The 27820-nt window shown below is 43.8% G+C and overlaps 1 protein-coding gene across 1 annotated transcript; it reads left to right on the forward strand.

Moving 5' to 3' along the window:
* Positions 1–27554, forward strand: PSEN2 (presenilin 2). Its single transcript, XM_044436600.1, has 11 exons — positions 1–209; positions 6996–7169; positions 8219–8451; positions 10144–10285; positions 14410–14477; positions 15145–15365; positions 16734–16832; positions 18883–18960; positions 20075–20212; positions 21415–21533; positions 23033–27554. Exons 2-11 carry the CDS (start codon positions 7026–7028, stop codon positions 23186–23188), a joined length of 1398 nt encoding a protein of 465 aa, XP_044292535.1. The 5' UTR covers positions 1–209; positions 6996–7025; the 3' UTR covers positions 23189–27554.
* The last annotated feature ends 266 nt before the right edge of the window (positions 27555–27820 follow it).

The raw sequence follows: 27820 nt of genomic DNA on the forward strand, positions 1-27820 counted from the left end.
TGAGTGACAGCGGGTTGGTGCAATCGAATGGCGCGCTGGTTCGAAAGCAGCCTTCTGAAATCGAACGCGTCGGAGCCAATGAGGGGCGGCGGCGAGCTCTTGGGTTTTAACTAGCCGGGAGGGTCAGCTGAGCAGGTCCTGGAACTCGTGGCTGGGAGCGCTGCGGCCTCGATCCGAGGCCAGGTTCGGCACGCGCCGGGCTAAGACAGGTAAACCTTTTCTCCATGTCTCCGTGGGGACAGTCCCAAGAAAGTGCTGCCTCTCTTTAGCCAATTTCGGGGAGCCGTTTTGACTCTTTAGGGAATTTGAACCCCAGCACATTGACTGGGTCGACGCCGGGCTTCGGGTGGCTCATCAAGAGCGAGCCGAGGTAGCTCTCAGGAGCAAGAGGACGGGTCGCCTTGAAGAAGGGTTGCGGGGACTCTTCCTTTGAAGGGATCCCTGTGTGGGCCTTCCTGTGGGAGTAGACAGTGCAAAAAAGGGTTAACAGGTGCATCTCGGGCTCTGTTACCCGGGAGTAAGCCGAGGCGAACATACCGGGGCTAGTTCTGAATAGATATGCACCGGGTTGTGTCGGAAGCCTTTCTCGGCACGAGAAGGGATGCGATCAGCTGTTTCCTTAAGGCAAAGACGCCCTTTTCTCCTCTACCCTGTTCATTTAGTTCCCAAAGGATATCCAGGCGGGCAGTTCTTGTGCTGAAAGTGCAGATTCTTCAATTAATCATTTCCATTGTTTAATTTCCACGAAAGCAGGAAGTGCGTTGCAGGCTGTTGGCTTCTGAAAGCATCATAGTAAATGCATGTTGTAGAAATCGTGATCTAGGATTCCCTGAGTTATCTGGGAACATTGAGAAAACGAACAACTTCTGTTGCTTTTTGTTCTTTATTATTATTATTTACATCACCTTGTTGTTAACTGCTCAGAGAGTTCTAGCCATGGGCAATATAGAAATGAAATAATAATAAAATAATAATCTATGGCCTGCCTTTTCCTCCAAGGCAGTGTATAGCCAATTGGGCACAATTATTGCATTGCATTCATAGTCCACCTTTTGTACTCATGTGCGGAACTCAAAGCAGCTTACATAGTCCTCCACTCCAGTTTATCCTCACAACAAAAACTTTATGAGGTTGGGAGAGAGAGACTGGCCCAAAGTCACCTAATAAGATTCATAGTAAAGCAGGGACTAGATCTTGGATCTCTCATGTCCGCAGTTAATACACTGAATGTCAGTGATTCTGCAACATAGCAGTTACTATCCTGTTACAGCTGTAGTCCCACAGTCACAGTTTTTCTGCCTGTAAATATTATGTATTAAACATTTTGATCACTTGTGACTTGACTAACCACTGTGCTCATAGAAAAGCCTAGACATGTAAGCCAGCTGTTTTCCAGGTGAAGGATTCTGTTAGCAATCAAGTGTGTAATCTATATGTTCCTTCACAAAAGTGCATTGTGGTTTCAGTTAATTTTAGTTTCTGTGGTTTTTAACTTTTGTTACCTGTCCAGAGAGCCTCAGTATAAAAGTTAAATATAGTGTGTGAAAATGCTCTCTGGTGACGTAATTGTGACAACAGGTTTGCACAGCAGGAAGATTCACATTCTGAAGCTTGATGTTATTCATCAGTAATTCAATTGCTTGATGTATTTGTTTGTCATGGGATACAATATTTAAGGATGGAAAAATTCTGGGATGTTTAATCACAAATGATAAATAGTTCCTTTATTTCATGACTCAGACTGGAACTATTTATGCTTTGCCTTTGAAGCTTAATCTTGACAAGGAACATGGGGTTCATAGCATTACAAATACAGATAATAAAGTAATACTTCTTTGGCTTCAGCCCACTAGAAAATACATGCATGTTTCATGTCCTTTTGTACTGAGTGGATCTCTCTATAAGGATGAAACAGAAAATGACAGTGCCACCCTATGCATGTGTACTCAGGGCATCATCCAATGTGCCTGCCTCTCGGAACTGGGCATATTATGGAAATGGTCAAGCCTGGGAGGAGCACAGATTCAATGAATGCCTCTGTGCTTCCCCTGCCCTGGAAAGGACATGGGTGGCCAAAATTAGCTGTCTGTGTTTTTTGGCCCTGCTCATGAGGAGGACTGAGGAACTGTAGTGAATCCTCAGTGCTGACTTTGAAGCTGCAGAAGGAAGCCCTGCTGCTTAATCATGTAGGAGCCAGCTGCAGTGGGAAAGGAAGGTATTCTGCACATGCTCAGAAGTACTTATTTAGTTCTTATCTATGACTTCTGAAAAGCAGTTTCAGAAGTGTGATCCTTAAGAGGTTAGTAGGATAACTACATGACCAAGATTATCTACATGTGTTTCTTATTCCTATTACTTCATTGGGAAGAAGCATGGAAAGCATCCCTCAACAAGACCTAAGATAGTCCTGGTTGGAAAACTGGAGGACAGCATGGATAATTGCACATTCCACACTTGTCTTGAAGTTAGTCCTATTTGCCATGTGGCTAGGTGGGCACTAGTGCAGATGGAAACATTAAAGGTTTGTGAACAGAAAAAGCCCAACTACTGCATAGAGGTGCAATCCTGTGCATGTTTAATCAGAAAAGAAATCTTACAATAGTTGTGGGGCTTTGTTCTGTCTAAATATTCCTATGAATCTGTCCTAAGAAGAGCCAACTGTTTTTCTCCCCAAAATGAGCACAATTTAAGCACCTGTGTGCTAGCATAACAAATGATAGGGCATGATCTGGGCCAGGTTGGCCCGAACTGATGCTCCAGATCTACACAAACTACCCAGAAATGGCTCGGTTCCCTTGCCGATTGCTGCGGATCCAAACAGGCGTGCCCAGTCAACCAATGTAGCACAACATACACCTGAGCTCTAATTAGCATGTCTGTAGCAGATGCAGCTTTCCACAGTTTGTAAAGCTGAAAGCAGACAGTTGTTTCTTTTTCAAATCGCTGAAGGAGGTTTGGAAAGAGATCCATGTCCAAGGTATATATGCCTGCCACTTTCAACTCTGGTGAACTGGTTTTTCAAGGTTTGGAAAATCCATAGGACCTATTTGACAGAGGATTGAAAATCACAGTAAGCCAAACCTCTCTCTAGTCACTCTCAATTCATATAAAGCCGCCTGACTCTGGCCTAAGCAATCCTGGGCATGTTTACACAGAAGGAAATGCCACTGTCTTCAGCAGGACTTGTATCCAAGTAAGAGTGCAATGGATTACAGTCCTTAGAATTGGCTGCTCAGGCTGTGGTCTTGTCTGAGTTAACTTGTGCAAACCCCAGTGAGCATAGTGAGGTTTGCTTCCAGATAAGCAAGCAAGGATTGCACTGCCAGGATCTGCCTTTTCTTTTCAGGGTCGACAACTTGATATTTAGTTTGTGCACGTTCACAACCTCTACTGATTAGTTTGTTTATTTTTCAATCCTTTCTAGCTTGAAATGGTTCTTAGCTTAGAAAAACGTGCCTGTGTACTGGTGTTAAAAATGAAAGTAATTTTTCACTGCAGAGGAAGAAAGCAGCTATCTTTGCAGACACCTTTTTATAGATGAGAAGGATTCTGTTGTCTATTCTGTTTATGCTTCCCTTTTTGATAAAGAGCTTTCATTTCTGGATGAAAGAACCTCTTTATTCTTGTCAGACCAATATTTTCATTGTTATCCTGTGTATAGCAACTTTCTGGCTTAGGAACATAGGAAGGTACCTTACATAAGACTCTGTCCTCCATAAAATTGTCAACTCTGACTAGTGGTGGTTTTCCAGGGTTCTAGCCTACCAAGAGAAGCTGAGGATTGAACTTTGGACTTTTTGCATGAAAAGCAGGGACCATACCACTGAACCACAGGCCCACTTTGCTTTCAAGCTAGGATGGGCAGACCTCTAGCTGGTTGAATCTACTTTTTAAATGATAATCCCAAGGTTCACTACAGCAAAGTGGGCCCTGCAGATGTTTTGGCAATGACTTCCATCATTCCATATCATTCGTTACATTTCTATATTGCCTAACAACCAAAGCTTTCTGGGTGGTTTACAAAACTTAAAAACCTTAAAAACACAGTGTTATACCTAATATAAAAACTGTGAACAGATAGTAGACACACCTGCAGGAGTAAAGCCAAATGTAAAAAGGATATTCAGGGGCAAAACTAGTTAGATGCTATATCCCATGAGTCATAGACTGGATAATCTGGATATAAAAGTGCACCTCTGTATCTGAGCTGCTTCAGATCAGGGATTTTTATACAAAACTTGACAACTGCTGACAGAGCTGCAGAAAGGCCTAATCAAAGGCAACCCATTAATACATTTTACAGGTGAGAAATGTGGAGGATTCGAGGTGTAATTAGTACAAGGGTAGCCACAGCAGAGATTTCTTTTTCATTTTTCTCTACTCGCCTGTATTAAACTACTGAAAGTAAGAAACCCTTTCCAATATACTAGAAGTCTTCAAGCAATCTGTCTTCTTAACATATCCCTTCCTTTAGAGCACGGCAGCAAATACTGGGAAACAAGATGATAGGACTGTAGAGAATAGGAAAGAAGTATAATTCTTTAAACCTGTTTGGTCAGTCATTCTCAAAAAGGAACCCTCCAGATATTTTGCTTTACAATTTGATGTTATGATATTTGTATCATATTGTATAGTTTCTGTGCATTGTTATAAATTGCCCAGAGAGTGTCAGTTATGTGGTGGTATAGCAATTAAATAAATCAATAGTAATAATTATCATTTCCCCCAGGATTGCTAGACCTTGGCTGTACTGCAGTGGTTTGAAGTTCAAAATACCTGAAGGGTACCAGCTTGGGGAAAGCTGGCCTAGCTTACAATAAATCAAGTTAAAGGGTAGAGCTTAGAATAGAATCCAGGTCTCCTAATTCTCAATGGATTGTAACCTCAGAGACCTTGTTCAAATAATAATTAGGTTAACCAACCTTTGTAGCAAAGAAATATTATAATATCGATTGCACTGGCATTTATTTGCTACCAGACCAACTTTGGTACCAGTTTAGAAAGCCTAAACTGATTGGGACTAAAATACCTGGGAGAGCTCCTTCTTGCTTACAAGCCTGTTTGGTCACTGAAATGATCAAACAAAGCACTCCGGGTAATTCTGGACAAATTTGCGGCCCAACTGGAATCCCTTCAGGGTGTTGGTTCCCTCTCTGTGGAAGTCTCTGCTTCTAGATGCAGGCACCAATATTGTTTTGTTTCCAGCACCTGCTGAAAACATCTTTATTTCAACAAGCCTTCCCTGTTTGCAGAGCCATGGATTTATGGTTTTTTAAACCCGCCTCATTAATATTATGTTTTATTTCTTTTTATTGTTCCCTGCTCTAGAATCTGTTTTGATGTAGAGCAGTATACAAGTGTTGTAAATAAATTAATAATATAAAGAAGGGATGGGATAGGATGGCATAGAGAGAAGGAATAACTTCCAGGGATTCAGAGATGGTTCCAGTGTAAGCGATTTTCCTTCTTTTTCTGTGGTGCATGTGATGGTTATGTTCTAGAGTAAATAAGCAGATGTTTCCAAAAGGCTTTTACACAGATTTGTCTACAGATCCATTTGGAGATCAAAGTTTGCACCCTGATGTTTGTTTGCTTCCTTGCTTTGAGGCCTTGCACAAAGGGTGCTATATGCGGTCTTCAGCTTCTCGTCTCTCCCACTCCATGTCTCCATGCTTTCAGGTTAATGGTTTGACCCTGCGTAAGGCAGTTTGCTGTGTCCCTGTGACATGGAGCATCTCTCCCATGTTTATCTATCTGCTACCCCACTCATGGGACTCTCTGCAGCAGTAGCTGATCCAGTCTGGTGTAAGGAATCCCGGATGAAGTCCAAGGTTCAACAGAGGTGGAAAGGAGCGAGGCGGTCAATGGCTATAGCAGAAATGAAGGTTCAGGTGCTAGATGGCAGGGCCCCACCCATTGCTCTCACACCGGGTTCTGGGGACAGGAAAATATAACGGGGAGAAAGTGTGCCTCCATCATGTTCAGGTCTATAGTGGTATCCCTTTTGCTACCCCAACCTGATCCTAACAGCAGGGAGTGCTTCTGCAGAAGGGGAGTAGAGAGACCCATGGCCTGGATAAGGGACCCCTTGGGGGAATGCTTAAACAGGATGTGGGAGATTCAGTCAGTCAAAGGCTGTTCCGGGTCTGGAAAAGCAGATTAAACAAAGTCTGCCTGTCTGGGCAGTAGCTGCCAAGCCAAACAAAGAAGACCAGAAACCAGCTTAGGGCACCAGGGAGCAGGGGCAACAAAGGAAGTTGCCATAGTAACTGATGCTTCATACCTGTGTCTTTGTCCAAAGGCAAATGAAGTGCTTGCTCATAGTCTGCTGTGTTAGTCATTGGGCCTTGAATCCAGGAAAGTGCTTTGTCTGTCTTGGAGAGCTCCAGGAAGCTCTTGTGACGCTGCCTGGAGAAAGCTTAAGGCTCTGGTGGGTTCCTGATCCAAGGCACCAAGGACACTGGACACTGGTGCCACTTGAGGAGCTTTCTGGGGCTGCAGCAGTAGCCAGAACTGTGTCCTCCGATGCCATACCCATGGACTCCCCTCCTTGTATCTGCCAGTCTCTCTTTCCCTCCCAATTTTTATGTTATTTCTTACAATTTTTTAGTGATTTTTTTTTTTTTTTTGGTGGTGGTGGTGCGGGGCAACCTTTCAAAGCTGAGTGCTAGCCTTCAGCATCACCTGAACTTGGATTTCCAAGAGTAGTTTTGTGTTGTGGAGCTCAGCTCCACTTCTGCCCTGGATCTGGGACCTTGGACAGGTGACTTTTCATGCAGTCTCTCTGGTTAACTTCTAGAAAAATTACTATTTTGTGTCAGGGAATGCCCACCTTGGCAACCGTTTTGTCAGAGTGCCCATGATGCCCTCTTAAGATTCCAGATGTGCTCACCTAGAACTTCTTAGCTTCTCTGACCCCTGGAAACCTAATCTGGGACTGCTTATTTCACTGTCCCACTGTGTCACTTCACACATTCTGTGTATATTTATCATAGTTTTGCAAGATTCTCTGTGAAGAAGGAAACATGATCACCTTCATGAATAACTCGGACAGTGAAGAGGAACCCTGCAATGAGAGAACATCCCTGATGTCGGCCGAGAGCCCCCTTCTCCCTGCGTACCATGATGGTGTGCAAGCAGCTGAAACTGCAGACACTCACACACACCGGGTAGGTGGATTCCATTCAGGGAATCATGCCGGTCCTGTTGGCTGTGTGTGGGCTCTTTCTGCTTTCCTGAGTCACTCCATTGTATTGCTTTCTTTTTGAAGCGTTAGAATGGATGACCACCAGTGGAGGTGGGATTCCTGCTGGGCTGGGCTGGGCTGGGCATACTCAGAAGTCTAGAAGAGCACAGGCAGTGTTTGAACAATGGACACCCCAGCACACTCAAGCCTTCCCCCTTCCCTCCCTGCTCAGAATGGTTACTTTGGTTCATTGTTTCATGTTGTACAGGCAGAGGTAAAAGCCAATCTCCATGAATTTTTCCCCTATCCTTTGGATCACTAGGCTATAACCTGTAGAACAGTGGTGGGCAACCTGTAGCCCTTGGCCTGATTCAGAAGCCCACTATATGTGATCAGTTCAGACCTCTGGAAGGAATGAGTTGTTCCTTTGGGATAGTGTGCTGGGCAAGAAACAAGATGAAATGGAAGGGAAAGGAATAGGTGGCTGCAAGAGAAATGCTGCAAGCCACCTACTTTCATCTTTGGGCTCTGCCTGCTGCAGATAATGCAACCTCTGAAGGAAATAGGCTTGCCCATATCTGCCATAGAGCCAAACCTATACATTGCATTGAACAAATGAAGCCAGGGAGGTTGGCATTTGAACAGCCACAAAAATGTGGTGTTATGAGAACCCATGTTGTAACTTTGATATTAAGCTGCGGAGAAGAAGGATGGCAAACAAACTGGACATTGCCCCCTTAAGTATATCTAACATTTTTTTTTTTTATTAGTGGCTCAGTCAGCTGAGCAGGACATACTGGGTAGATGGCCGCTGTCTTCTCTGAAAATTAGTCACTGGCTACCTCCTGACTATTAACTCCTCCTGGCTTCCTTATCTCCTATTCCGTATTTTTCTGACTTGTAGCTGGTTTTGGCACAGGGAAATGAGGCATCTTCAGTGGGAAACTGGCAATCCAGATAACAGCCCTTGGAAGGAGCATATTTGGCCCTGTTCTGCCAGCTGGTAACCTCTGTTTTATATTTTCACTCTAGAAAAGGCGCACTGGCAGCAGCAGCAGCTCGAACAAAATTGCTGATGGAAATGTGTCTGACTCAGAAAGAGCAGTGACAGGTTCCATTACTCTGGATAATGAGGAAGAAGAGCTGACCTTAAAATATGGAGCAAAACATGTGATCATGCTGTTTGTGCCTGTGACGCTGTGCATGATTGTGGTTGTTGCAACGATAAAATCAGTGCGTTTTTACACAGAGAAGAACGGCCAGTTGTAAGTACTTTGGGTTAATCCTGGTGAACTGAATGTGATGTGTGATGACCTCACTTCATCCAGACCTGTGCTCTTTCTTTGCAGTTCATCTCGCTGGAGTCCCTGGTTGTCCCAGTGCTAATTTCTATGCCAGTGTGCTGAATCTCTTTCAATTTCACATTCAATTTCACAGAAGCTCTTAGGAGCTTCATTCTAATAGCGTGCGGAACTGCAGTGAAAGGGGGGCAGGGCTCAAAACTTCAGCATATTGTAGCGTAAAGTTCTCGTCAGTAATTAAGCTTGGGAAAGGGAACCATCCTTTTGGAATGAGAAACACTTCAGCAAAAGCTGCAACCCACCAAACAATTGGCAGTTTGGGGGAAGGGTTTGTGTCAGGGGAGGTGAACTGGCCATCTGGAAAACTCTGAGCTGTTTTGAGACCTTGGGCAGACTGGATTTTGCCTGTGGGTCTCCAGGCGAACACTTGAACCTGATCCATGAACTTGATATGGTGCACTGGATATGGGAGGAAGCATTCATGAGCTGGAATCCTGAGAGTCTTTGGGACAGCTCATTTTTCCAGATGAAACTCATATTCCGTTAGCACAGTGAAGCTGTCTAAATGAACAGGATGTATGAATGCAACAGCTTCAGCTATGAAGGTTGGGAAGTTGGCAGCTAAGAAAAGGGTCACATGTAGCATAGTTATTAATTTTTGTTTTAGTGTGGTCCCAGGTTTTGTATGTGAAAAATTCAGAAATTGAGCGCAAAGAGTGACCAGTGTACCATCTTGCATCTTGGTGCCCAGCTTAAAAGATTGGCAGTCCTTGTGCTCTGGCTATATGACAGTTAGCTCCCTGCTGCAGTTAACTGACAGCATCTTAAGTGAAGTGGCATTACGGCAATGTTGCCTGTCCTATCAGTGAATTATAACTCTTTTTCTGGTTCTTCAGGAGGCATACGGGAGCCAGTTTTAGGGTTTCCTGGCACCAGAATAACGGTGAGGTAGAGACAGAGAGATGATGATCGGGCAGCTCTGTTAAAACAGAGGAATGGATAGGAATAAGCACCAACAGGGTGCATTCCAGGAAGAGCAGATGGGGGTCAAATTATCTTTTCAGTTGGTTGCATTGAATGCTCTCTTCCTATTGTAATGTTCACTAGACATGGATAGGAACAGCTGCAAAGGGCTAGCTCACTGAGGCAAAAAAATCCAGGTGGGATCTACCTCTTGTGGCAAAAATTATCTTAGGATGCATCCAGGTTTTCAGTGCCTCCCCTCTTCTTGCGAGCAAAGTGGCCCAGTAGGCCAAATGGCTTCATTCTCACACCAAAGGCAGCCCTTATCTACAGAATGCCTGGGCAAGGGCACTTCTAGGCAATGATCTCTGGTGCTTTTCCTAAGTCATGAGGTCTTGTTATTCCTTTGAAAAACTGTTCTGCTTTTTGGACACTGGGGAAGTTCACTATACCACCTATCAAACCTTAATAAACTCCTCCTCATTCTCCTGGCAGAGCCTATACAATATACTTACCTAGTGGTGAGATTAGCTCAAAGTCTACAAGATGCTGGTCGTTTTTATGGGTGGAGGATTATTATTGGGTTTGGTATCATTCCTATCTGCCATGCACTTGGAGGACAGGTTTTCTTTTGATGGCCAAAATGCCAGTGCAGCCCGCATGTTATGCAGAGATGTTCTGGTTTTCTTGCAGAATTTACACCCCGTTTAGTGAAGATACACCGTATGTGGGCCAGCGTCTCTTGAGCTCTGTGCTGAACACCATCATCATGATCAGTGTCATAGTAGTAATGACAATCTTCTTGGTTTTGTTATACAAATACCGTTGCTACAAGGTAAGGCTGATAAACACATTTCTTTATTTTTTATTTATAAATAACATTACTGTACCAAATTAGCCTAACAACTCTCAGGACATTTTACAATTTAAAAAAACAGCACTCATAACAACAATATTAACACATTATAACGACAGTCCATAAAACAAGTCAATAACAGCAATAAGCTAAAAAGACAAAGCTGAATAAGTAAAATAAATAGCAAATCAAATCAATCAACAAACCAAATAATTCACAGTGCCTTTACTAGAACTCTGATGAATGATTTTTATCTAAATTTAATAGCAGGTTAAAATTGCATAGGCATGTCTTCGCTCCATGATGGACAACATTTTTAAAGTGTGAAGACAGGCATAACATCTTAGCAGTCCTCACAAAGGATTGTTACAACTTGCTTTGTATGCTTAGAAGACAAATCCTGTTTTACCTTTATTCTGTTCTTCTAAGTGGCTTAAGGCCCACTCTTACGCAAGTGTAGACAGCAAAAAGGCCTACAACTCCCAGCATACCCTGTGGCTATATGCTGCCTGTGCCTCTGGATACTGGGTGTTGGGGAATAAGTACTGGAGAGGGCTCTTGCACTCATGCTCTGGTTAAGTATTTCTCACAGGACGTTGGTTGAGAACAGAAGCCTGGACTAGATGGACCTTTGCTTTGATCCAGCAGGGCAGCAGTAAAGTCAGATATACAGGACACTTGCAGGATACCACAGACTCTCTGTATTTGATTAGTTTTGTGGCCATCCACAATATTTCAGAAGTCTGGGTAAGGAAGGAAGTTACTTCCATGGAGTTCAGAGTGACATGTTTGCCTTCCCCCAACAGATGCACAAGAATTAAAATTTTTATAGTGAGTATTCAGACAAAATAAAGAGCACTTCATTTCCAAAGAGGTCAAGGAACTTAACTGTGGTGAAGCAGGAAATTGGTATTCTTAGCAGACATATTCAACTTGTAACCCTTCACGCCAAAATGCAGCCAACTAGCTGTATCTGGTGGTCTTCATAGGGCTTGTTCAGGCCGCCGCCTCTTTTGTTGTGCCTGAGATTTCAAAAAGGACTTTTGGCAAGTTGCAGACACAGCTGATAGGCTGTGCCCTGCCAGGTACACAGGCCATATAGTGTGCAGGCTTCTCAGGGAATCTTATCTTCACTGAGAATATGCTCAAATGTTCCCTCTAAATAGCAGGGCTAAGTTGGAGGATGGCAGGCTTCAGGCTGATTTGTTTCCATTAATTGATTTGCTTCCATTAATTATTTTCAGCAGGGACATGGGGGCCTGTGATATTTGCTCATCTGGTTAATTGATTGTCTTGCATGGCCTAAGTCAAATTTTACTCAAGGAAAGGTAACTTGATGCTGAAAAGTGTGATGATAAGAGAAATACTTCGCAAATACTTCTTGTTGTAAATGCAGCCGCTTGCATAGCTTTGGTTTTAAATAGGGTCCCAGTGATCCTTGTAGACTTCGTAGCTGTAGAATAAATGTGTATATTTAGCAGACTGAGACAGAAGGCTAATGATTAAGTTGGCTGTTAATGTGGTTTGGGAGTAGGGGAGATGAGAGCAAACCTGGAAATGATACCAGACTACAGGAATTGGGCACTAAGGATGCAGTCCTATGCAAGTTTAGAAAGGGATAACTCCTAGCACAACTGACTGAGGCATGCTGGGAGTTGTAGGTCTTTTTTCTTGTCTAACGGTGCATAGGGTTGCACCTTACTAAGTCTGACAAAGCACTTAAAGGCAAGAGTCTCGAACATAAATTTCCAAAAAGAAGTGATCAAAGGGCACATTATATTACTTCTACTACAACTACTGATGATGATAATTTTCTTGGTGAATATGGGAAAAATAAGGAACATGCAAATAAAATGCATACTAAAACAGAGTCCTCAAAAAAATGTTCAGGATCAGCTAAAACAACAGAACAAGATGGCCCAAGTATTGTGAGTGAGTCTAAATCTGGTGCTGAAATAATGGCAAAGCAGAATCAGTTGCATCTCTGTGGGGGAGGCTATTCCCCAAGTGGGGCACCTCTTCATGGTGTGCTCTCATTGTGTCATGATATGGCGTGAGGATCCAGCTTTTAGTCCCAAAGTACTGCAAATGGTGTCCAACTAGCCCACATGAGCAACTGCTAAAAGCATGATTACTGGGGAGCCAGTGCAGTGTAGTGGTTAAGGGCGTGGGAATGGGACTCAGGAGATCTAGGTGCTGGTCCCCTTTCAGTCATGGAGTCCACTGGGTGACTCTGGGGCAGTTGCAGACTCTCAGCCCAACCTACCCCATTGCGTGGTTTTTGTGAGGATAAGATTGAGAGGAGCAGCATTATGTAAGCCATCTTGAGTTTCTGCAAGGGGAATGGCAGGATCAAAATGTAAGAAATGAATAAAATCTTAAAATGACAGGCTAAGGACCCCAAGTGTATTTTGAACATAGGAAGCGCCCGCAGACCTATCCGTCTGAGCAGTCTGTTTCCACAGTGGCCAAACAAATGCCCAAGGGAAGCCCACAAGTAGGACATGAGAAGAATGGTAACCTCCACCTACGTTCTTCAGCAGTGGCCATACTGAAGCCCCTGATAGCAAGGGGAATCAATAGCATCAGGGCCTTCTGAATTTGTCCAGCCCCCTTTTAAAGCCATCCAAGATGGTGGCCCTTGCAAGCGACGGTATATGGCCAGGTCCCATGCCATGCTGGGCGTGAGGGTATTGTATTCTTTAATACAGTCAGTGACCAGCTCATTCATGAGAGAGAGTTTACAAGTGTCACCATAAATTAAAATATCCCAATTATTAAACAGATCATGTAAAATTAAGATAACCTGTTACAGATTAAAATAAATAGCATTAAAATTTAAAACATTACATAGAATATCTTTATGAATCTTACAAACAGCTGCAAAAAACCTTGCACAAAGAGCAGCTGACTGCAGATTGATGCCTACAAGGAGCTTCCTTGCAACCTCAGCATCAGGTCTGGCCTGCTACCTTCTAAGCAGAGGAGAAATAAACTTAACATGTTAGGCTTGCGAAGTTAGCACCACTGCCTTGAACTGGGCTGCCAAGCAAAGAAGTAGCCAGTGCGGTTCTTCGGAAGAGGTGTGGTGAGATTCCACTGGGGCACAGCAGTTATAGTGTGGGCAGTTGTATTCTGTACTCGTTGCAGATCTGGTCACAGTGAGAGAGTACTTGTTTGTGCCACATCACAAAAACAGAAGTACCAAACCTCATGTGTTAACTTCAGCCTGCATACTGGTAAGCCAAAAGCAAAAATAAAATTAGCTGACATTTGTGGTCCTTATTTCCTGTCTTAGGCAAACATGTGTTTACCTAAGTAATTGATATTAAGTAATAAGTAGCAAGTTAATAAAATAAGTAGTAATTCAGTAATTGTTTAAGGGGAGTAGTTGGAAAGCATTTTGAGTACTTCTGGCTGATAGCTGGATTTATGGAAGGAATGTATACTGCAGGGATGGACAGCCTGTGGCCCTCCAAATGTTTTTGGACAAATCCTGTCATCCTTTACCATTGTGCACATTGATTAGCGCTAATGGGAGCTGTAGCCCCACAACATCCAGGCCGCTTCACACTTCTTTGCGGAGAGTCACTGAGTCAGGGCACTCCCAGCCCCAGAAGGTCCAGCACCTTCTGTGTGTTCCACCTTCTAAGTGGAGGTGTTTTGGTAGGGGTACCTTCCCTCGCTTTTGACATCTACCATAGCAGCATTTAAAGCCTGACAACAACCAAGCCCTGTGGCAGCCTTTCCCAACATATAGTGCCTTCTGGCTGTTAAGGATTACAATTCCCATCACCTCAGGCAGCATGGGGCAGTAGTTGGTTTGATGGGACCTAGGGTCCAAACCATCTGAAGGGCTCCAGCCTGGGGAAGCGGCCCTGCAGTACTGGAAAGAGAAGGCATTAAAGCATCGGGGCGAGCAGGGGGACTGGCCTGCTCCTCAGGCCCGCTGGAAGGCAGCTGGGTTCTCAGCGACTTCCTAAGTAAGGGGCTGGCTGAGGAGAGGCCTGAAGACAAAACAAAAGCAGTTATCCTCGGCATATCCAATATTCAAGGCACCCACCTGATGAGATTTATTTTCCTTGTCATCTTTTGTTTGACAGTTCATTCATGGCTGGCTGATTCTTTCGTCTCTGATGCTGCTGTTCCTTTTCACTTACATCTATCTTGGGTAAGTGTCCAGGAGAGCCCTGGATTCAAAGCAGCATGGCAACACCTTTAAATGGGCAGCAAACAGGCTCTTCTGGTAGTTCGCTCAAAACATTTGCAGCAGATCAGAAGGGAATCCTGACTCCTGGGTGTTCTTAAAAGCAGTAAAAAGGCTTTCCCTGCCTGAGCTACTGAGCTAAGCTATTAGAATCCCTGATCAACAGCTTTGGAGGGCCAAATCACGTGTGTGACTCACAGCAGCCATTTTGGTTTTGGGGAGTCTGTGTATGGGACCCTGATCTGTAATGTGATCCTGCAACGTTTAGCTTTCCTTAGTGTTATTATTTGCTGCCCCCTAACAAAATGTCTTCAGGGTGTCTCAGTCTTTATTGAAAAAGGCACCTTCAAGGACCCCTTGCAGCACAGCAGTTTGGGGGATAGAAAGTGGCATAGGGTCCCAACCCAGATCCAGAAAAGGTCTTAGAATCTAGATCGTGGCTGTGCAGCTGCTCTTGCTTCAGAATTAATAGGGTTGGTTTGAGCATATGTCCTTCTTTTTCTTTCATTTTTTTAAATAAAGCACTTAACAACTTGAGTAGTTTAGCCCTCAGATATAGAGTCGTACTTGATTATGCTGGACACACCAGTATAAATACAATGAATTGACTCATTTGTTTTCTGAATTGCAGTGAAGTGCTAAAGACCTACAACGTGGCCATGGATTATCCTACCCTTTTCTTTGTCATTTGGAACTTTGGCGCTGTCGGAATGATTTGCATCCACTGGAAGGGGCCATTGCAGCTCCAGCAAGCCTATCTCATCATGATCAGTGCCTTGATGGCTTTAGTTTTCATAAAATACCTGCCTGAGTGGTCAGCTTGGGTCATTCTGGGAGCCATATCAATTTATGGTAAGTTTGTAGAATGGGAAGAGCTTTCAGGATGTTCCTTCTCCAGTTTCTTCAACTACAGAAAAGTCAAAATACAGGAGATAGCCTAAATGGGTGGCTTGCACCAAAGGTATCACACCATCTGCTCATGGTCTTTTCTGGAAATGAGCAAGATTTGATCCATATCCTGGCAGAAGTAGCTCTCTCTGTTCTACTTCAGGGGTGCTGTTTCAGGTTTCAATCTCTGCATTTAAATGTCATGGGAAATCATGTTTTATTATGATGGAAACGAGAAGCTTTTCCCAAAGTTCACAGCAGAGCAAGATGGGCTTTGGGCTAGCTGCCTCTAATGAGCCCCTCTTCTGTCCCTCATGCTCAGCTCACACATGGCAGTTACACAAACATACACAGAATCAAAGAAAGCTATTTTATGTACAGCAAATGCATGCTTTGACTGCGCATTTTAGTGGAAATAATCTTCCATGCTTCTCCAGAAGCAAAAGATAAATGTCCAGGGTAAAGACCTCAAATATAAACACAAGGTTCCCTTTTCTGCAACCACAGGAAAGTTACATGCAGAAACTGTCCCACGTGTGATACAGAGATTCTGTCTCACCCTCAACAAAGAGGCTCAGGTTGACTTGCTGCCTCGTTTAAGCACAACAGCCAGGCAGGGCGAGCAGTGCACAGAGTTGAGGCTGTCCCGAGGCATTTTGCTGCTTGAGAAGGACCATTAAATGCCCCTCATTTGGTGACCTTGTGCTTGAGGAAGGCCATCCAATACTTGCCAGCCTAACCCATCTCACAGGACCATGCAAGGATTAAAACAGGGAGACATTTAGCTCCGGGAGGAAAGGCAGAACATCAGTGCAATGAAGGTGAGCAGAAATATTTGTGGGATGTAATTGGCTTACTCTGTGATCTGGTTCACATGATACACCAGGTTGTTTAATTCATGATGAGACATGTGCTGAACAACATTCTGAAAATGCAACTGCACACAGGGACTGCAGTGTTCTGGGACCCTGACCACTGATGGGTAAACAAACCTCACAACACCCCGCCCCCCATTTGATGTAGATTCTGCAAGTGTTTAACCCGCCAAGAACCCTTGGTAGTTAGAATGATATAACACATAGCAACCCACGCTTGGGGTTGCATAGTCAAAATGTCACCTGGTATGTGCCACTGGTTATTGTGGATTAAATAACCCAAGGATAATCAGCTGTGTCATGTGAACTGGCGCATTGGCAGTGTGAGCTACGTATGTCTTTCTGGATGTTGGATTGATGGCAAACCTGGAAAGAACAGCCTACTGCAGGCAGCAGCAATCTCAAGTACACATGAATAGATTCAGAATCAGATTAATGTTTCTCCCTCTATCCACAGACTTAATTGCTGTTTTATGCCCAAAAGGACCTCTCAGAATGTTGGTGGAAACAGCTCAAGAGAGAAATGAACCAATATTTCCTGCCCTTATTTATTCCTGTGAGTGAAACAAAAGCTTCTCTCTGTGTTTGTCCTTAACTGAATATGTTCTGCACCATAGTAACTAGTGATACATTATTAATTTGACATGTTAACTCAGAATTGGAAAATAGAGCAATTACCTTCTTTATGAGGGAAATCTTCAGTTTGTGTGTTTTCCAGGCACAGAGTGGGGTGGAGGATTCATCATTCTGATAATCTCAGCTGTAGTTAGAACAAAACAAACTAATCAAAACCTTGGCAAGTTTCTAGTGCTTAAGATTACAAGGTTAGGCTTAGAAAGCTGTGGGCAGTACTTGAGCTCCTGGAGCCTTTTGAGATATCAGATAGATCTGTTTTGTAAAAAGTGGAGACTCACCCCCTTGTAATGTGGTATGGGATACATATTTTTGTGGGAAATCTTCCCACACTTCCAGTAAAGGTCTAAAATGGGTGTAGGAATTAATCTTAACTTTTTAAATAAAGAAGCAGCTGAAACAATTTGCATTGTGATGTAATTGTACAAGGGGTATTAATGATTTAATTGTAAAGAGGAAGCACAGAGTAGCAGATTGCCAGGTATTTCTTGTTCAGTCAAATGAACTTGTTGAAATAAATCAGAAGAAACAAAGAGAAATCTCACTGTCACAGAAGAATCATACAAGAAAATTTGAATGTTCATCTTAGAAGCTTCCCTAAGCTTGGTCTGTTGTATTTGCCAGCTTTGACATCTGGGAAGTAAATGCGACACCTCCCAATCATTGCCATGCCTTTAATGAATTGTTTCATAATGTGGATTCAATTCCTATTTAGTCATGGCATGCATTCAGTCCTTGGGTTGTCGTTCCTGCATTGTCCCATTGTAGTATGTTGCTGCTTTAGTTTTGAGAAGATACTGTAGCAACAAAGCACTTTAAGGAGGGAAGAGCCCGAGTCCCGGGTCATTCATATGTTGAATATGAATATCCCCCATCTTGGTTTGTGTTCAGCTTCTTTCTGATGCCATTCATGAGGTGGGTCAGTGAAACTAACAGGTCATGTCCACAGACTTAACAATCTTGTTAAACCTTCCATTTTAGGATAAACATTGGGGGAGAATTTTGTTTAAAAGCCACAAAAATGTGGCATGTTGAAATGTGGCTGCTACTGTCTCCGTGTAGTGGCTTGGCACTGTTTTTTCTAAACATGTCCCCTGCCCCTCCTTACTTCATCCTGGCAGGCCCTGCCAAGAATAATTGGAAGGCAAAAACAAATACATGTGGAAGGCAAAATTGCAACAGATACAACAACAAATACAATTCCAACAAAAACAAATGCATGTGTGCATATGCACACACTGCAGTCGGATGGCTGGTGAAGGGGCTTCATAAACCAGAAGGTGTACCTCTGAGCACTGGTACTGTGTGAGGATGGGCACTCTTGACTTCCTTCTCCCATCATGTGTTGGCTACTTAGACATTGCTGAAAAAGAGGACACCATAACTTTTGCATATGCTAATGTATGGGGAAAGAAGTATAGTGTCCCTCATTGTAGTCCGGAAGACTGTAACCAGGTGACCTGTGTGCTTAGCTTAAGCTGCTGTCCGATGCTATTGGTGGGCCTTGAAGTGGCTCAACTCAGTTGGACAGCCTTTCAAACAGAGAACTCTTTCAGAACAGAGAACTGTTCTTTGTAAAAGAGGACACGTAGCCACCCTAACTGGCTGCAGTGCAAAATCCTGGTTTGCATTACACAAAGATCTTTGCACCAAGAATTGCCTGCAGTGAGAGGCCCTGGGGTTTATGAGACTGGAGGATCCTTCAAATGCAGTCCCTAGAAACAGCTGTAACAGAATGACATACATGCCGCCCTATCAAAATTAGGAAGCAGGTTTTTTGTTTGCAGCATCTTAGTAACTCACTGGTAGCTTGGACAACTAGTCTGTGTATGTACTGATAGACTTACGTAAATCTTCTCAAGAGTATACCTAGGCAGTTCTCTTTCTCATATCCAAAAAACCAAGGATGTGATAGCAGAACTGGCTTGGTTATGTTTCTGGAGTCATTTACTGTTTCTTATTCTTCCCTTTAGCTGCTATGATGTGGACTGTAGGAATGGCAAAACCAGCCAATACACAAAGAAGATCTTCTCAAGAAACATGGGATCCAGGTGACACATACGCACTTGCTACAAAACAGTGCTCCTTAGTTCGCTCCTTAGTTTGACTTGGTGGATGCGTTTTGTTCTCTGAAATGTATCATTCTATGAAGTCACAGGCTGGGGCTGATGGGGGTTTCAGTCCAGTACATCAAGAGGGCTTGAGGGTGTGGGAAGGTTTGCAGTAGCAGGTGGAGTTCAACTATCACTTAGCTGAAATGGCCCATTCTCTCCAGACCTTACAACTGGCCCCATGGTGGAAAAGTTTGAGGACCCCTGATCTAGAGCATGGCTCCGTCCCACCGTGCCCACTCATCCAGCCCAGGCCGCCATCCCCTGCCCATGCGTGTGCTTGCTCACTTGGAGATGGTTTTGGACGCGTTGGGAGATCTCCCAGTGAGTTCAAAACCATCTCCAAGCAAGCAAGCTGCCATCGCCTGCCTCCCCTGCACATGTGCGCTTGCTGCTGCTTTGCAGCGTGGGCTGGAGGTGTGGTGGCTTGCTCACTTGGAGATGGCTTTGGACTCACTGGGAGATCTCAGAGTGAGCAAGCCGCCACGCGTGCCCAACGCCACCTCGCATGCACCCGCCGACGCCTCACCCACCCATGCGCCCAGGCCACCCTCCTCACCAGCCCATGTGTGTAACTGCCGCCTTTCCACTGGCCCCCTATTTAAAAAGTTTGAGGACCCCTGATCTAGAGCCAGGGAGCTCCTTGGAGGATTCCTGAAAAAAGAACTACCTTCAGAGGGGGCTGTAGCCCTGTTGCGAAGAGATTCTCGGCTCCTCAAAAAAGAACTTCAGCAAAAGGTAATGGCGCTGGCTAGCAGTGGGCAAAACTGTAAGCACTCCAAGTTCCTTCTTCACCGTTGTCTTGGCCAAAATGGCAGGCAGGCGAATAAGCAGGGCTGCAGTGGTGAAGAGGAGGAGCAAATCCAGAGGCTTTTCTCCACATGCCTCTACTTGGTTGTGGTCTGTTATCTGGCCTAAGATTCATGTCATCCCTGACAGAAGACACCAGCTTTTACAATATTTTAGCAGAAAATACATAAGTATATACTGACTTTTGCCTCTCTCTCCTTGCCTCAAAACCTGCCTACCCACAATGGTTCCTTTGGGGAAACAGCTGAAGGAGCTGCAAACCATGATAGGACTTCACACAATGAGCCTCAAGCTTCTGAGTCAGGAGCATTACCAGCAAGTTTCATTGCCCACCGACTTCGACAAGCGCCCCCCAGCTTAGATGATTTGGAGGTGGAAGAAAGTAAGTCAAAGCTCCTAAGGTTGTTCCACAAGTGGTGTCTCTTATTCAAAGTATTAATTCAGCCTTTCTAATCCAACCTTTAAAATGTAAGGTACAGCTTTCTGTTACGTGTTTGGAAGTCATGATGGGTGTGGGGCCACCTGACTGAAAGAACCTACCAGCTCGGGGTCCTTATTCATGATAGATGCTGAATTGCATAGGAAGGGTGGGGATTGGAGAAGAGTTTGTACCTTATTCCTGGGAGAAATCTGTTTTGGAATGAATTCCCTTCCTGTGCAGCTTGTGCTGTGCTTTGAATGGGTCTTGGTGCTGTGATTGCCATTTGTGTTTACCAGCCACAAAGATTTCTAGTTGCTGATGCCCGTAGAATGGGGTTGAGCCTCAGGCTACAGGCCAACTTTGGGCCACTTGGAGTCCCTTTCAGGTCCCCTGCCATTCCTGAGGTGACCACACCTCTTCCTCCAGCCCTGGCCGTTTTGGCCCAACCGTGGATCATTTGGTGGGTTCCTGCCCCCTTCTAAAAGATTGAGCTGCCTCTCCTAGTTGCTGGTGGTAAGTTTTCCAGTGAAGATATGCTGGTGCTTTTTCCCAGCTGCCACTGAAATGAAGCCTCTGAGAGCTTCTCCAACACAGGACTTGGTCCTTAGGCTGAAAGAGGTCCAACTCCTTGGAGCTTCAGAATTCATTTAGGATGTGATCCAGCACGAAGCTACAACCTTTGAGTGTGTCCTAGTGATTTGTGTGGAAACTAGGCATACTACTATATTCATTAGATCAGTATGACACACAGTTTGCTTGTTTCTACAATGAAATCTTTCAGCGTGCCTTGAGGAGCATTTTGATAAATGCTGGTGTATAACACACCCTGTTGCAGTCTCCTCAAAGTGAGAGAGAGAGAGAGAAAGAATTGAAAGAATGAGAGAGAGAAGAAAAGGGGAGAGAGAGAGTTGTGTTGGCTTTGTAAAGAGCGGCATTCAGAGAACAAGATTGCTCTTCATATACAGGGTGTGTGTGTATCTCTCTTGTTCTCACAGATGCATGTAAATACACGTGCACTGCAGTATATTAGTGTATATGAAAAAGCTGGTAAAGCACTCTTAACAACCTGTTCTCAGATTTAATATTTAAGAATATGGTTGAGTACATGCCTAGCCTTCCCTTCACCTTACAAATTGATGGGAGTTTTCTTTTGTTTTTAATAGGAGGTGTCAAGCTGGGGCTTGGAGACTTCATATTCTACAGTGTGCTTGTGGGCAAAGCAGCAGCCACTGCTAGTGGGGATTGGAACACCACTCTGGCTTGTTTTGTCGCCATTCTCATAGTAAGTGAAGCCTACCCCTTTTGTGTCGATGTGATGCCAAGTTGCATTTCGAGGCTCCGTAGAAGCAGGCTAGCTTTCTGCACTGGGCCCTGCGTGTCAGCGCAGTGGCAGTCTGACGCGTGAGTCTGGGCACAGTCAAGGTCTGAGGGGACTGGAGTGCTAGAACAGATCCCCGGGCTAGAAGTGATGCCGAGTAGGCCGTTAAAAGCCACATAAAGGCTGGGGTGGGTTTAGTTAATTTTATTTATTTATAGCATTTTAGTCCTGCCCTTTAGCCAAAAAGAGACTCCCACGGTAGCCTACAAAGAGATCTCTTAAGGCAGTTCTTCCCTGCAGCCTTACGGTATAAAAAACACAACACAAAAGGAAAGGGGACTGGGAGGGAAGATGAAAAAACTCAAACATTATTTTCTTAGTTGCAAAATTCAGCAGGTTATGGGCACAATAGAAGGACTCTTGCTGCTGCTTCCTCTTCTGGCCTCCTACAGATCCAGAGAGGAGAATGAACAGAGTGCTTGGCTGCTGTTTCCCTCCCCTTCTGATGGCCTCAGCAATGAAAGTAGCAGGGCAAAGAATCAGTTTTCACCAACACTGCAGGGAGCAGAGATCCAACGTTTCTGCCCCCAACCCTGATAGAAATGCTGCATCCAAAACATAAATGCAATCTTTTGAACCCACTGTTTTCCCTTCAACTGGTCTTTAGCAGTGTAAAGACCAATAACCTGGCTGACAAACTCTGTAGAAGGCATAGGCAGGGGCTGCGCTCCAAGTACCAAATCACATAATTGCCCTGCACAAAGCACAACAAAATGGCCATTTCACAGAAAGCACAGTAGTAACACTCAGAGAAACAGCAAGAGCAAGGCATCAGCCACACCTGGTCCAGGAGATTGTCTCCCAATCATCAGCTTTCCTTTTTCTTTTTGTCTTTTCCCCTGGGTGGCTGGGCACCCTTCCAGTCAAAGTTCTGGGTCGCACCTCTCCACTTTATCATCTGTTCCCTACAGCTAATGTTGACTCTCCAAGGCATTCTTTGAAAAACAGCTTGCACTGGAAGCTGGTGCTGTGCTTTGCTGCATGCCTGTCTCATTTTTTTTAAAAGCACTTTAAAAGATACTGGGCACCAGTGGAAGTGGCTATGAGCACATTGCAGTCCATGGGCACTGGGAATCCAGCATAACGGCTTGTGGACCACAGCCCACTGTATCAGGAAGTTAACAAAGTGACCCCCTTACTGCTTGCATGTGATCGTAACAATAATAAGGTGCAAAATGCTGAACGGTGTGTTGGGTTTCATCTTCAGTCTTTTAGACAGCCTTCAACACTGTGTACTGGCTGGGAGCCTGCAGGAGAGTGCCGTCCAATGCATCTGGAGGACATTTGGTTGTGGAAGGCTGGGTTAAAGTGTCACAAGAGTGTATCATTTTAGTACTGTATGACATAGGGGAAATATATGTATATCCTGGCATACTGCTGAGTAATGTTCTCCCCTTCCGCAGGGCCTGTGCTTAACCCTCTTACTGCTGGCAGTATTCAAGAAAGCCTTGCCTGCCCTTCCCATCTCCATCACTTTTGGCTTGATCTTCTACTTTTCCACAGATTACCTTGTGCAACCTTTCATGGACACCCTGGCAGCTCATCAGCTCTATATTTAAAGTGACGATGACCCTCCTTGAGAGCTGTAGCAGTGAAACAGGACAATTTTTGATGGGATAAAATCCAGTGGTTTTTACACTTAGTGCCATTATATTTTTCAGGAAACCCTGTCAAACAAATATGTGTGTCTCCCCTGGGATTAATAGCTGGTGTAAACATCTGCCCTGGAGCAGTAACCATGCAGATTGGGTCTTATCTGCATTGGCTTGGAACTGAGCATGTGCACCCACCATGCCCAGGGGGTCTTGCTCCCACGTAGGTGTGCATAGGACTGCTGCTGCTCAGATGACCTTGGGATCCTTGGCATGCCACTTGTTAACCTCTCTCAGTGTACGGAAAATATGCTGGTTATATCAGACCATGGCGGGATGAAGCATTCCTTTTTCTTGGGAGCAGTTGAGGAATGAAGGCGCCAGGATACACTGTGACTTGGGATCATAAGGAAAAAGAAGAACCGTAGAATACTAATAATACCATGCTCATTAAGAAAAGTCTGGAAGAGCACTTTTTTAAAAGGGGGGTGTCAAAAGTGAGGAGCAGACTGCAGGAGTCCTTCAACTTTGCCACAAAAGCCACCCTAAGGAGTTAAACAACTCTGTGAGCCTCCTTTAGTCATAGCTAGTAAAGTACTTGTGTACATGCCTCCCATACTCCTGGTCCAGCCCTGCAAGGAACAACAAGCATTAGAGGAAGCAAAAGGCACTATATTGTTTTACAGGACTTTTGCATTTCCTTTTCTGAACTCCAGGGAATTAGTGCTAGCTGTGGTTAAAATCAATGTGCGTCTTTCTTAGAGCAGATTCATTGAAATGAATGGGATTTCAATCCGTGGTAAACAACGCATCCCATTCAGTGAATCTACTCTGAGTAGGATTTACAGTAGATTTTGGGGGAGCGCACCTGGCTGCAGAGGGGAAGGGAACCTTTCCTTCTGTGAACGTACTTAAGCCAGCTTATGTTAGAATCTAAGCCATGCAGTGATCATGCAAAAATTCAGATTGTCCAAACAACTAATTTGAGGAGGTGTTTGTGTGCATGCCACTATCAAGCAAGGATCAACTGTATAAACCAGTTGACTTAAAATGGAAACACATTTTCCTTGATCTGGCACAATTAATGTTGCTTTTCCCCCCTTATGCCACAGACTCCCTTCTGATTTCATTTGCAGAACTGACAATGAGTTGATGCATTTAAGTGTCACTTTAGATTGTATGAACAATGCACTTTTGCAGTAGAATGAAAAATGCAGATTTTATTGTCCCAGATGATCTCAGCGCACTCTCACCACTAGAAATTTTAGTCATGTAGTTATATAGGAAACACAACCACTGAGCCTATTGCCAGTCCTAGTGTGAATGTGGGATTTAAGAAGAGATGGCAGCCCGAAAAGCTTGACTTCCCTGCTCCAGGAGAGTATACCAACTTCTTATTCCTACTTTTTGGATAAAAGATGTGCATGGCTATTATTCTACGCAGTTGTTACAAATCTCAAATCACATGGTAAAACTTTAGAAGTTACTGTCTCCTTTGGATCTTATTCTTATAACTTTAAAAAAAACCCTCTCCATTTAAAAAAAAACACAGAAAAAGTTCTGTTTACTTCAAAGCAAAAGTAAAGTTCTTCAGTTTGAGTTTCTAGGGTGGTGGAGGGAGGGTTGTATTATTTCAAGATGGCGTTTTGTTCAGTTTAGTTACATGACTTAGAAATGCTATGTAAATATTTAATGTAAAAATGAAATATTTTGGAAATATAGTTTATATGGATACATAGGGTGAAGATTTGAATCTGGTGTACAGATTAGTCTAAAGAAGAAACAGTCAATGCCCAAAATAGATTTCATGGTTTTGCCCAACATGTATTTGTAATTTGGACTTCCTCTTAGGGATATCAGTCATCAGTCTTTTATTTATTAAGCAGATCTGTTTTACTTCCAAAAGTCATTTTCTAAAAATAACCTTTCCTGTGTGGTTTGCCTGTTTGTTCAAAAGAAATGGTCAGGAGGGGATTGGGTGAAAGAATATCTCAGTTGTACCCAGTGTTAGCCTCACATGAGCCCCATTAATGCCAATGGGTCTCACACTGGAGAATTTGGCCTAAGGCCCATAAAATGCAGCTCCTGTTTGTTTCAGCAAGATTGCGCAGCAGAATTTGCTGGTAACTGAGCCCTTTCTTCCTTTTTAGGGAAGCTTGCCCCCTTTGGCCTAAAACAAAGCTATGGCATTTAAAACATTTCAAATATTAAAGGTTTTACTTGTTCTATATATTGAAAAACTATTAACTAATTAAACTGATTTGATAGACTTTGCTTTTTAAAGTGCAAGCCACTTGGAAGTTCATATTTTTCCCCTTGAAAGGGAGCTGTTTGTGAGACTGTGCAGTTTTTATATCACAGAACTGATTCTATTTTCCACACAGCCAGGGAACTGCTCCCCAATATTCCTATGCTGCATGTATTAAGAAAGACTAGTGAATGTTGTCTTCAAAGGTGTTTTCATGCCCATGTCAGAATATCCAAAATGGCACTCCACCTGTGCAGTAATTAACAAGGATTTGTGCTCTTGTATGTGGCAATCATTTTCTGGGGATTGCACAGAATAACAGGCTGGTCCATTTTACCCCATGGACTGGTTCTGTTTCCCCAGCTAAAGCCTGATCCTTTGTAGAATTAGTCACGGATCATTATGCTCTGCAATCCTGTACCTGGGCATAAGCCCCATTATGTTTAATAGGACTTAGATATGTATACTATGACATTGTAAGTGGTGGGCTTAGGAAGCCTTCCCCAGCCTGGTAAGTTTGGACTGCAGCAGTTCCCACCATTCTTCTCCATTGAGCATGATGATGAGTGTTGATGTTCAAAACATCTGAAGGGCATGAGGCTGGGAAAGTTTGAGCTTGGACAGGCCTAATTGGAATCTACCTGCAGCTGATCATTTCAGCTTGATCCATTATAGAAACATCTGATGGGATGCATGTGATGTATATCACTTGTCTTGAAATGGGACTACATGTGAGCTTAGATTGGAGCTCAGTGTGTATGCTCACATGTGCATGAGTGATGAATTATAAGTGAGTTGTCTGGGCTATTAAATTGACTATATAGTAAATATATTTCAGTGCAACTTTAAACCAGGTTCCAGTGCCACTAAGTGGCATGTGCAAGGAAATAGCCTTTCAAATGTCCACGTGGAGTTGCAGGACCACATCTGGCAGAATTCTACCTTCCAGGCCAGAGTTCCCCGAGCAGGTGTCACCCAGATGTTTTAGATTCCTGTTCCCTTTAACCCCAGCCAGCATGGCCTGTGGTCATGAATGTTGGGAGTTGTAGTCTGAAAATCTGGTTGGGGAAGGCTGTACTGGACAATCCTTAAAAGCACAGGGGCCTCCTAACCCTCATTTTCTTTTTCAAGACTACACTTCTGTCCAATGCCTAACAGGCTTTTACCTGGGTATAGAACTCCTTTTGGATAAATCTTTTTTAGATGTACAGTGCACTTCTACCAGATGTATCTGCACGTACAGAACAAATGTATTTACTCACTGACAATCATGGAGTTTAAAACAATTACGTGCAAAAGCCAATATGGTATAGCAATTAGAATGTAGAACTGGGAATTGCAAGATCTGGCTCTAGTCTGCTCTCAGCCATGAAGCTCACAGGGTGACTTTGGGCTACTCACTCATTGAGTGGGACTTGACTTCAGTGAGATTATCTGAAATTTCTTTGGCTTTATTGAATGAGTAAGACTGTAGTTGTGTCCATTCAAGTGATTTCAGCCCTAGGATAAGACTGTAGTGCATGATACAATCACCCTGCTGAAGGCAAACAAGGTTAGTGGATGGAGGGGTGACTGTTTTAGAATCTCACACATACTACCTTTATAGAAAAAAGGCAGGACATTAATGTAGTTTCAAGTACATGGGGAGAGGGTGTCGGATAGGAAATAACCTTAAAAACTCAATATAATCCTAACAGGACAGTTCCCATCTTGGATCTATGAGTATGGGTGCATACAGTTAATGCAACAGAAATACCACATATGTACAAGAAATGCTTCTGTGTAAAAGGTCAAATCCTATGTATTTACTGCAAATGTAATGTGTACAATTAAAATGTGTGGTGGTTAGAGTGTTGTATGTGCTGAGGCCATCCCGCTTCTAGTCTTCACTCTGTCATGAAGACAACTGGGTGACTTTGGACCAGTCACTCACTTTCAGCCTAACCCACCTCACAGGGTTGTTGTGAGGACAAAATGGAATGAAGGAGGACTATGTAAGTCACGTTGGGTTTCTCACAAGAGGAAAAAAGGTAGCATATAAGTGCATTGTAATAAAATGATACTGGTTGCACAACTCATAAGCAATATGGCTTTACAATTGTGTGTGTTGTTCAAATGTAACTTGGTTTGGACCTCCAGCAGTTTTTGGTTCCATCTCTCAGAAGCCCCTGCAAACTTGGCCAATGGTCAGGAATGCTGGGAACTGACATTCAACGCTGCTGCTGATCGATCTTCTGATCTTGAAAAGGGAAGATGTGAAAGATGGTGGAGCTGGTCAGGTACTGATGGAGAGGGGTGAGGTTGGGACAAGGAAGAAGAGCATGGGGGAGCAGTGTGAAGCAAACTGGAGA

Source organism: Varanus komodoensis, unplaced genomic scaffold (assembly GCF_004798865.1).
Source record: "Varanus komodoensis strain SLA01 unplaced genomic scaffold, ASM479886v1 scaffold1, whole genome shotgun sequence".
NCBI classification, from domain to species: Eukaryota; Metazoa; Chordata; class Lepidosauria; order Squamata; family Varanidae; genus Varanus; species Varanus komodoensis.

Bases quoted from the DNA above. Each gene is read 5' to 3' on its own strand.
- PSEN2 (XM_044436600.1), top strand. From the start codon at position 7,026: ATGATCACCTTCATGAATAACTCGGACAGTGAAGAGGAACCCTGCAAT. The intron at 7,170-8,218 runs GTAGGTGGATTC...TTTTCACTCTAG, and splicing joins CAGACACTCACACACACCGG to AAAAGGCGCACTGGCAGCAG. The intron at 10,286-14,409 runs GTAAGGCTGATA...TTTGTTTGACAG, and splicing joins ACAAATACCGTTGCTACAAG to TTCATTCATGGCTGGCTGAT.